The sequence below is a fragment of the Theobroma cacao genome, chromosome 5, assembly GCF_000208745.1.
Source record: "Theobroma cacao cultivar B97-61/B2 chromosome 5, Criollo_cocoa_genome_V2, whole genome shotgun sequence".
Classification (NCBI taxonomy): Eukaryota; Viridiplantae; Streptophyta; class Magnoliopsida; order Malvales; family Malvaceae; genus Theobroma; species Theobroma cacao.
Genome location: NC_030854.1, coordinates 36816521 through 36828241, shown reverse-complemented (window position 1 = coordinate 36828241; position 11721 = coordinate 36816521). Strand labels below are relative to the sequence as shown.

The 11721-nt window shown below is 38.1% G+C and overlaps 1 protein-coding gene across 1 annotated transcript; it reads right to left on the bottom strand.

The window, feature by feature from the left end:
- On the bottom strand, positions 560–11249 carry LOC18600190 (mediator of RNA polymerase II transcription subunit 14). The gene is given in 9 exon segments (XM_007030508.2): positions 560–834; positions 837–1573; positions 2425–3518; positions 4484–5502; positions 5602–6619; positions 6732–6906; positions 8040–8137; positions 8690–9754; positions 10796–11249. Coding segments are annotated over 9 exon segments (5505 nt in total). The 5' UTR covers positions 11006–11249; the 3' UTR covers positions 560–745.

Below are 11721 nucleotides of genomic sequence, written 5' to 3'. Positions count from 1 at the left end.
TCAACTGCATATTTTATGGGAATATGCCTTTAGTTGGGGAGAAAAGAGGATAAATATGAAACATAAAATATTACACAATTTATGGGTTTTGAGGCTTTTGGTTTGACAGAAAGGATAGCGATTCAAGATAAAAGATTTCACATATTCAATTTCGTGATAATTAAAGGTTATGTTTTTGGAGTTTGTGATATTAAGGATTTTTTTTTTTTTTTAAATGTTACGATTTTCAAATTCGTAATAATTATGAGATCTTTATGAAAGTGTTATTTTCTTCAAGTTCGTGATACTTAAAGACTCTTCGAGTTCTTGATAATCAAAAAAAACTTATAAATAATCTTTTCAAGTCCGTAATAATTAAGGTTACAAAAGTATTAGGAACTTGGACATTAACTTTCATTTGGCTGATATTACATTATCAAAACCCTATGTGACTGGAAGAGGAAACAAACAAATTGGACTTCCAAAGCACAATGAGTTAAAAATCTTGGGACACTTTGAAAAGGATAGGAGCGGTAACACATCTTCAAGTCGAATCCTCATAATTGTTGAAGAAGAACCCTACTTATAACTTTTTATCATGCTTTAAATCTTAGAAAATATCTTTGAGGCTGAGAGCTAAGGATTGCTAAAAAGAACTTCCTTAAAAGAACTTGCCAGTTGTGTGATATTAACACTAATCAAATTTACAGAGAAAATGCTAATTAAATCACTAGACACAAGTAAAACTTTTTCTTCAAACTTGTAGTTACATGATGCTACCAAAAAAAAGGCTCCTAGGATCTGTGAATCCGTCTTTGCCCACACCATCTCTCAATCCTTGAATGCACAAATGAGTGCTCTTTGTACATGGTCTGCCACTGCCCTCAACCTTCCTTGAGCAGCATCTCCTGCTGTACACCCACTAACCTCCACAGTTCGAGCCACCCTCTGCTTGCATTTCTCCCAGTCATCGAGACGCAACCAGCACGCTCGTCCTCCATGGCTTCCTTCCATGCCAAGAAAGGACACGCTGGGGTTTTCACCAAATGAATATCTTAATCTCACTGAGATGCAGTACGGCAGCCAAGCAGCGCCACCAGCAGCGTTTATATGAGGTATATGGGCAGGGTCAAGTACAACGGTCAGTGCAAAATCCACGGAGTTATGAGGTCGATCATAGTGGATATTGCTTTTAGTCATGGATGAACTTTCGGAACTATCATCAACATTTACCCCAGTATGATTTTCAAGACATAACTCAATTCGGGGTTTCTGTGCAGGAGCTATATCTCCACCTTGTGTCTGGGCTAAACCTTTCTTCCATGCTATTAATTTAAGGAATTCTCTTAAAACTGATATAGGTAACGTGAGAAGAGTAATGAATGATGCAACTCGTGAGGCATCATAGGGTTCTGATGCAACGCGGCGACTGAAGTAGTCACATATCTCACATATTTCAGATTGAGTTAATTCCTCTTGAGCATTAGCATTGTTTTGTTGCTGCTGTTGCTGCTGCTGCTGATTGAAGCGCTTCACACTAAGAACCTGAAGAAGAAGTTGAACTCTGTGGACACTTACAGCAAACACATAGCCCCTGCAGAAAGAGAAGCAATCAGATGACTATCCAAACACAGATTTCCTCCATATATAATAACTGAAAATCAGCCTAAAGAGAAAGGAGCATTCCAAAAGAAATCAAACAATCAACAATGTTGCACTGTCCTCCCCTGTTTCACTGTCTCATTATCCAGCCAAGGCTATGTGCCAAATGAATCCCAATCAATTATATTATACTTTTCCATCTCTATTTTCATCCCATACTTTTATTTGGTTAGCTAGCCATGTTCGCTGAAATCTTTCTATTTTCTAATTTTTATAATAAAAAAAAGCTTAATAATCATATGGAAAGGAAACAATGTGGTCAGTTAGGAAGTCAAATCCCATACTACAACTTGAAGCTGCAAACACTCATCTGAAAGCAGTTCCTGTCTTCCCATAGTGATATCAGCACACAAAATAGCCTAAGACTGACCACCATGTCTTCTGCATAACTCTCTCTACTGAATTCATTGTCTTTCAGGAATTACAATGCAAGACACAATAGATTCAACCAAATTTTCAGATGGTCGAAACACACCTAGCCATGCGAACCAACAGGAAACTTCTACAGGAGGTTGACACATTCAATGCTAGGCATCTGTACCTTTATATTGGTCATGGTTAGAAGTAATCCTAATTATCATATCTTGTACATAAATTATTATCCATCTATTGGTCCCAAGGGCAATTGAAGCAACCAAATTAATCATGTACTTTGAACATAAAGCCAGCAAATTCATCAATATAAAGAGAAAACAAGAACTAAAGACAGAAGTTTCCTGCGTGTGGGAAAGGTAACTAGAGAAACATATTGTGACTGTAAATTTAGAGCTTTCATTATCTTACCCCACAAAGAAACGCAAGGCAGGCTGTTCCAGGTCCAAGTTCAAAAGTGTGCCTTCATTCTCCTTCAAGATTGATCCCAGGATCTCTTTCAGAAGATCTGGTAACTGGGCAAATAACCATAGAACTCCAAGGTACTTGAGAATACCCCTCAGAACCTTCTTAAGAGCAACAACAGGAACCCATCCACCTCCATATCCTCCATCATCACCAAGACCAATAATAGCTGTATTCAGTTCCCCCCTTACATGTGCAGGAACACCACTACCAGGCGATCGACGTATTGGTAATCCCGAGCTCACAACAGCCAGATTTGGTGATCCTGGAAGGGCATTTCCCACACGGTTTAAACCAGCTACCTGATTTGCTGCCCTAGACATTGCTGCCGAAGTAGGGAGATTAACTCTATTTCCATTTGCTGAAAGCTGTGGACCTGAATTCAAGTTTGGATTGTTTGAATTTGCCAGGCCAACTGTTTGTTGACCACTGGTGAAACCAGAATCTAATCCATTTAATTCTTGGGCAACATGCTCCATAATGAAAGGCCTGAACTGTGGACATGGTAAGGACCCTCCGACAGAAGATCCCCCCGCGGGTGGTGTTGCAGGTGGTGTCGCTGGTTGCAGCCAAACCTGATCTCCAGCAAAGCATCGCATGTCAACTGCAAAACGCTTGCGATATATTATGCGTATCCAATATGGACCACGTAATACAACAGAAACATCAATGGGCAACAGTGAGCTGGGGACAATGCCAGGGCCACCTCTCCCTGGAGGGGCAACTAACATTCCAGCCCCATGGAGGCCATGATTTCCCAGAGAGCTTGCGGAACCAGATGCAACAGGATTTCCTGCTGGACCAGAAGCAGCCTGATTAACATTTGTAGTTGAACTACTTGGCAGAAGTCCCTGGGATGGTATGTAACCTGACTGTTTTGGCATGGAAGAAACAGCTGCAGATGCTCCAGGGACTCCTGGAGCAGGACTAGCTCGAGCAGGCCGAGTTGCAGCTGCAAGAGCATGCAAAGGTCCTGCAGTAAGCCGAATGCAGTCCAAGAGGGATGCAACTTCAGCTCCATCTATGAAATCTTCCAAAAACTGTACAAAGCAACTGAATAAATTAGTGCATTTATAGCAATCATAGGTAACTGGAACCAAGAAAGGTTAGATTTGAACCCAAGCCAAGTTCCTGTACTATCCAGAATACAAAGTAATCTACATTATATTCCAAAGTTGAAAAAGTATCATGTGTTTAAGATGAAAAACATTCCCCATTGCTTATGTGAGATTAGCTTATTCATATTTATCAAGCCACATCTCATAAGTTATCACACACTGCTACAATGTAGTTCACAGGAAATTTCCATTGAAACCCTACTTAAACACATACATGTAGGTTACTGGTTTACTGATCAGTTGAGGGAACTCCTTATGCTCATAAATGATCAACCTTTATATCAGTCCACTTCCAACAAAATGATGCAACAACTTTAAGATAACAACCATTTGTCCAAAAGCTAGCAAAGTAAAAGGTATTAAAGTATTCATCCAAGCATCAAAGCCCGAGATTTGGCTCATTGGTTGGTGCATGATCTCCCTACTTTAAAAGCAAAGTTCAAATCCCCCTTCACCCAATTACAGGAAAAAAAAAATCAACCAAGATGGCACCGGTAACCTTTCATTCAGTGTAATTCTGAAAAACTCAGAATAAATGCCACTATCTTAAGCCCATCTAACATTCTTAGTCAAGTTCTTAGGGAAAAAAAAGAAAAAAGTTAAAGATAGGCCAAGACATTTTGTAATTTTACATAAGGAAAAAGAAACATGGAAGAAAATTAATAAGTTGCTCACAAATGATACCAATAAAAAATGAATAGGACTGGCATAGGCCATAGAACATATGAATGTGTCATGGAGATTATACCGGAGGATTGTATTCAAACACCAAATCAGAATGAAAAGCATGATTAAAACTTATGTATAAAATAAAGGTAAAATAAATGAGAAAAAGTACTAGATGAGGAAAAATTTCAATTTAAAAAGAAAGAATTAGAAAAACAAACCTTGGTATGAGGCCAAAGTTGGTCAGGGGACACATGCATTGTGCAGCCTTCTTTACCTGATTCCCACTCCACAACAAAGCGAGCTAAAACACCTGATCCAAAGCAAAACCACAAACTCAACAGTCCTACGGCCTCAATTTTGAAAGACCTTCTCATCTGTTCTGATAACTTATCAGCAACATCAACAGCACCTTTGCCTCCAACTGATGCTTTAACATCAGAGTTTGCACTGCCTTCGTCAGGTTTCTCATCTGCTCTAACCCCAAGCAATTTCCGCATCCCAAGAGCAAACATTCTAGCATTAGAGAGCCTTCGTATATCTGCCACCAGATTCTTAATACTATCTGCCTCAACAGATTGATAGCTCAGAACAACACCATCTGGATCATAACGAATATGAGAATCCACATCAGATGTATTGGCTATGCGTACGCCAGAACCCCAAGGTGTATTATTACCTCCCTTCTGAAGTTCCCACAAATCTCTAAAGTGTTGGTCATTTATCTTGACATCCCAGGACATGCGTCCAGGCCTGCCAAGTCGCAAGCATATATGCCGCCATGAATCACCTCGGGCAGATGGAAGTCGGAACCATATATTGGAGGATGCATTTCTTAGACCCACTTCTTCAACATATGGAATGTCCAGTTCCTCCATCTGGCTAGTTAGTCTTGCATGTTTAATACAGAGTGAAGAATGTCTTACCACATGAAGAAGAGCAGAAACATAGATGCAAGAAGGTGCATTCCCTTTATTTGCTTCAGCTATAAGATTCCCATAACTGTATACTTCAGTTTTATTGATCATTTCTGTAGAAATAAGCACCTGTGATGAAGGCTGCTGGGTGTAAGCCACATCAGAGGTTTTCTTTCTCTTACGAATTCCTGCATCAGCCTCTATGCCTTGGAGAGATGGAATCAAACTCAACATATCTGAAACTGTACGCTTTCGTGGATTTTTGTCATGTTTGGCAACATCATGAGAAGTACCATGACAAATTGGAGTTTCTGCTGCCTGGGCTGCAAAAGGTGCATTTTGCCAGTCAATTATACCTAACCATAAAACAAATTTAAACAGACAGATCCAGAAAAAGGATGAACTCAGAGAAGGTATCTTACATACGGGTGGTGAAGCCAAAGGGCTTGATCCAGCAAACCTAACAGATGCAGTTAGATTTGCGGAGGATGAGCTTCTAGGTCCATTAGGCTTTGCAATTTGTGCAGAGACTCGAGGAACAGTTGGTCTGGGTGGAGATAATAGTCGAGATGACCTACTTGCTGACAGTGCATCCTTTGAAGTATCATTTAGCAATCTCAACTGATCTTCATCCAATGCTCCAAGCTCAACTGAGTGATTAGATCTAAGAGAAGCCAGATCCTGATCAGATTTTGAAGTGGATAGCTTCTTCGCAGATGTGCCTCTTCCTGTACCAGAAGACAATGAACCAAAAGAACTAGACTGAAGTGAGCCCTTCAGACCACTTGATGGATATAATGAACTACCATAATGAGTGGCTGGACTTGATACTTTTGCAACATTATTAAGCTGTGAGACCTGCAAACCCACTTCCCACTTTGGAGAGGGTGTTCCAGCTTTTACACCATGAATATTCATCGGGACAGAACCAAGATGAGAAGCAGGAGATGAGCTGAATGAAGAAAAATTCTGAGAAGGAAAAGGAGTGGCAGATGTCCCCTTTTCAGTTTCAAAAACTTCATCAACAATTGATGAAAAGCTTAATGAAGGACCCCCAGAAATCTGCATAGAACTATCTAGGTTGAATTCAGAAAGAAGGCCATGTTCAGAGGTCTGATTTGGACCCCCAATATTAGGCAAATATGAAAGTAATTTTCCCCAGTCAAGTATGCTTAAATTTGTTTCATCTTCAAGCATCTGCATCTGGCTAATGTCAATTTTCTTGATGCGCAACACATTATTCAAGTCATTAAATGACGGACCCTTCCCTGATGGATCTGGCTGAGTCTCTAGCAGTTTAAACAGAGGCTTGAAATCCTTATCAAGTTCCATCAGCAGAAAATAAGAACTCTCACAGTCAGGAAACCCCATTACCAGTACAGCAGAACCATTCACAAGGTTCTTGGGCACCTTCACTGCAGCAAAACCATGTTCATAGACCTACAAGAATCAAACATCCAGATTCATTAATTTATAGCAAACAAACAAATGAAACACAAATGCAACTATACAGCAATTAGTAACAACAAACAAAAAGGCAGGAGTTGATTACTTCGAGGCCTAAGAATCTGCCAATAGAGGCAAATAGATGTAATATACTTTTGCTTCTCAGGCTAGTAAAAACATCAGCCGCTGTCATCGTTCCTTGATTTAAAGCTTCTTCACAATCTAACAATGCTGAAGGTGAGAGAATATTCTGGGATGACTGGAGAAGAAAGCGGCCATTCCTGCAATCCAAAACAAACTTTCAATAATCCTAAACTAGGCAAAGACATGCTCATTAACACAACTAAGTACAAGTGTAAAGATGACAGCTCAAAAGTCATTAAATGGAAAAAATTAACAAGGTGAGAAGCAGCAAAAGAATCACCAAGTACAACTGAAAGTGCCCCATTGTTATTTTCTGAGAGAGAGGCGTGAAGGGCATCCTCGAAAGTCAGGTACGAGTAATACTCAAGTGGCAAAAGCAGAAATAATACATCTGATAACCTAGAAAAGAAAATTTCTTGCTAGGTTTGATCCCAGTAAAGCCAACTCTTCCAACACTTCATATAATAATATCTTCTTCTACTTCCAAAACATTTTGAAAACCATGCACATATCTCTAAACATAAAATTTCTTAAAAGAACTTCTTGCTAGATCAAGCAAGTAAAATTCCCTTGCCAATTTTAAGTTAAGAAACAACACTGTTGCTTAGTTTTCTGATAAAATATAAGATACTTTTCAATCTAGAATGGACCCAACTCATGGATAACCGGTAAATTTTAGTAATGAATGAAACCCTTACAGTAAAAGAAAGGTTCCATTAGCCCTGTGAAAATGAAGAACCAAGTTAACTGGTTCTTGTGCTAGTGAAAGCCAGAGACAACACTCATCAAAGTGCACAGCAAATATGTTTGCAGGCTGAATTGCTAGATAATCCAACCTCACTTCAATGGCAGAACGTCAAATTTCAAGCGCAGCAACAATCTTAGAATCTGCTTGCATGAACCATAGTTCCTACACTTACCATGGTCTAAAACAAGGACCACTGAAACTCTTCTAGGAATGTGACCAAATCCTTCCATAGTTAAACAGGCATGCATATAGCTTTCCACATGCAACTAATTACCTGGATCTTAAATTACTTACACAAGGAATTACATTCTCAATGCTAAATGCTATATCAACTAGATCATAGAAGTGAACGCTATGGGCACTGATCTTTTCTGTTTTTCCTTCATATCAATAGGTTCCTAATGTTGAGAATGGATTACTAAAGGCAAGTGCACACATGTGGTAGAGGAGAGCAAAGTGAAAAAAATCAAGTACTAAACACAGAGGAAATTATACATTATTTGAAGGGGTAAAGAATAGAACCTTATGTTTATTCCAAGGGTAAAATATGATGAGCCATAAGCACGGACACGTAATACTTCTTGCCCCTCATGCTCCTTATTGTCAAGCTTAGCATCCTTCTGCAGCACAAAATGGAGAAAAGAGAAGTTACCACAAAGTATCATCGGTGATACCAGAATCACAAACTCGAGCAACAGACTATAGTGATGAAAGCAGGTTTTCAAAGACAAAGTAATGAAACAACAACACTATAGTTTTTGCCCATGTATATTCTATCTCCTAATATAGGATTGTGTTGGTGGAGAAAAAAATAGCAAAATTCTTTTTTAAGTGCCAATTTGCGAGCAGCATCATAAGGAAATTCATCACTTTCACATGTAAGTGACAGTAATTTAAAAAAAAAAAAGAAACACACAAGATCTTTTATACACAACATATATACATACAAAGAATCATTTAAACCTTTTTAAAAACAATCAAGTCCAATTGGTTGATTCTTTTTTCCCCATTGAAGATAGGACAGAGATAAAAATCTCCAGTTAAATTGAGAGTTAGACGTAAAGTGAAAAAAACTTTGTCCTTAGGCTCCATGACCATTCATGCATGATCCTTTACTATGACATTCCTGAGTAAGTTGTCAGCAAATAAACCCATAATAAAAGGGAAGCAACCTTTTTATGCTCACTGTCAGGTTCATCAGCCTGTGAGTGGAGAACAACATCACTAGTAGCTCGGCAAATCTGCACATTTTTCACCAGCTCCTTCTGAATTTCCAGCAGGCGAGTATATCTATTGCACGATATAGCTCTTAACAGCAGCTTCTCAACATCAATGCAACTTTGGTCAAGGGAGAACGCTGCCTCCTTGCCAGTTAATGGGTCTATAACAAAAGTGCTATGTTGACACTTAATCTGCAGGTCTGGTCCAGGTTCAATTTTTATATATGGGCAAGCTCCTGAGTCTGAAGCACCCGAGTTTTTATCAAAATCTAACCAATAGACAAGTTTTAATCCTGGAGTTCTTAGACCAGCAGAATCAGATTCATTATCTTGATTCACCTGTGTGGAACCACCACTTCCTCCATCAGATATCAGCTCAAAGCGAATAGCATCTTTCCATCTCCCTTGTCGAAGTGCCTGTACTTGCCTTATCACAGTGTCCATAACAAGTGCAACACAAAGCTCATGCAGAACTGAGTATAAGGTATTGAATGGATTCTCTGCTGCAGACATTCTGCGTTCTAAATCATCACCAAGAGCATGCCTTCTCATCTCTTCTAGTTTCACAAGCCCACTTCCCTCACCAACAAGTAATTCTAAATGCAAAATCCTCCACATTGATAGGTGTCCTCGATAACCAAGAGTAACTAACACCTTAAATTCGCCATCTACACGAAGCAGAGCTGTACCATTGGAAACTTTCACTTCAGAAATTTCCTTGGGCAGTGAAACTTCAAGTAATTTAGAGCGTACAAGTGTGTCCAGCTTTCTCAAAGCAGGCTTCTGCTGATCTTCACTTAATGAGCTTTGCATACCCACAGCTTCTATAGATTTTGGTAAACGCTCATATGATCCTGTGAGTAGGACTTCAACAGCAGATGGAACATCATAGACAGGGGCCCGAGCTTGCTGTAGCCCCTCATGCATGAAGAATAACGAGTCTGCAGCCTGGGTGAAACATGTATCATGACTTGACAAAGTAGATACCAATTGCTGGCAATACTGTATCAATGGAACCTGCACATCACAAGATAAGGCTAAATATGAACATATATAGCTAATATGTCAATTAATTCCCATGTGGAGAAGACTCAATGGAATTTTATTAAAGAATCAGAAATACATACTTACTTTCACACACAATTTAGTAGTAGCACATCATAAGAGTTTAACTCCTTAAATGAGTCAGATGATACTTGCTCTTTGATGGCCCAACAAACACGATTAAAATGATGTAAAACATTAATTAATACTACAAAAGCCTGCAAAATCTTAAGGTGCATCTTCATATGATATTCAACTTCCACAGAGTCTACACTTATATCGAAGGATTATACCATTGAAGTTGATAGCTACACTGAGTCCAACTACTATAGTGGCATGATCTAATGGGTTGGCATAGAACATTGAAGTCATAAAAGGCGTTGCAACTCGTAGCATGGTTAATAGAAGTAAAAAAGTAAGCATATCCATAATACTCCAGCATTCGTCAGGTAAACTCTTACACCTTCGTCCTCCCACTATAAATCTATTTGAGCACATTACTAGTTTTTTGAATAAGAGATGGGCATTAAAACAACCAAAACTGACTCTTGATTAACTTTTCACAGCATTTGTTTTCCAAATATTTGTATTTCTTCCTCCTCCTTCCATGACTCTCAAATACTAAGCTGAAATTCCATAACAGTACCTCATTTCTACACTTCAAGGGATTCGGATTCACTAAAATTAGATACATTACAAAGCCAGATACAAAAGAAAAATTACACTTAAATTAAAAAATAAATCTTTAGTTCCAATTTCAATAGCTCGGTAATCAAACAACTAAAAACAAAGATTCTACCAGTTTAACTGAGTCACTGATTTAAAACGCAAAACCAACAATTCTTTTACCACAAAAAAAACAAAAAAGGAAAGGAAAAAAGAAAGAAAAGAACTCAAATCTTTTAAAACAGAAAACTTTAATTTCAACAAAACCCACAAATCTTTTAGCAAGACAAAAGGTGAAACCCAGCTAGCTAAGTGAGCTCGAGGAAAACACAAGCGAGTCGAACTCACCTGCTGACACCACTTAGCAAGAACATTGAGTCTAAGCATCCGTTGCTGGGTCTTGACTATATACTTAAGGAGATTAATCTTCTTCTCCGTATCCGATTGGTCGCTTGATTTCGATTTCTCCACGAGTTCTTGCAATGACAAGAACGATTCCTCGGCTGCTCGGCTCACTAAACTCGAGAACTCCACCGTCTGTTGCCCTAACTCAGCCATTTGAAAACCAAAACTCAAAAATTCCCCCACAAAATTTTAAATTTTGACGCCAATTAGGGACTCTAGGGTTTCGAATTGGATCTGGGTTTCATTAAGAATGCATGAAAATTACTGCTTTTGAAGTTCCCCTCTCAATCTTTCTCTCTCTCCCTCCTCCTGGGTATTTGTTTGGGGTCTCTCATGTAAAAGAGAGACCTTTCTTCCTTTTAGGTTCTGGCTTTGGGGAGAGAAAGAGAGAGGCAAAAAGAAAATTTTGGATGTAGGAAATGACGAAAAAGTTTACTAAAGACAAAGAAAAATGGAATTGCCACGTCAGCTTTGAAAAATGATTAAGATTAAGTGGACAAATATTTGTTTTTTTCCCTTTGCTAATAATACCCTGTCCACTATTTTTTTTCATTTTTTGTAAATTAAAATTAAATTAATTTTATGAAATTTGAATATTTCAATTTTGTATTAAATTTATTTAATTATATATTAATTTGTTGATTGATTTATTTATTTTAATAATTTTTTATATTTTATAAATGTAACTTCGTAAGAAAAATCTAAAAAAATTAATACTTAATTTAGCTGTATTAAATTCTATAGATCAATCTTTCCATTTATAAGAATTTTTTTATCATTTCATATTTTAATTCTTATTTATTTATTTTGAAAGTATCGAGAGACACATTTAAATTTAAAAAAAAAATGGCTAAATGTAGATTTTACAA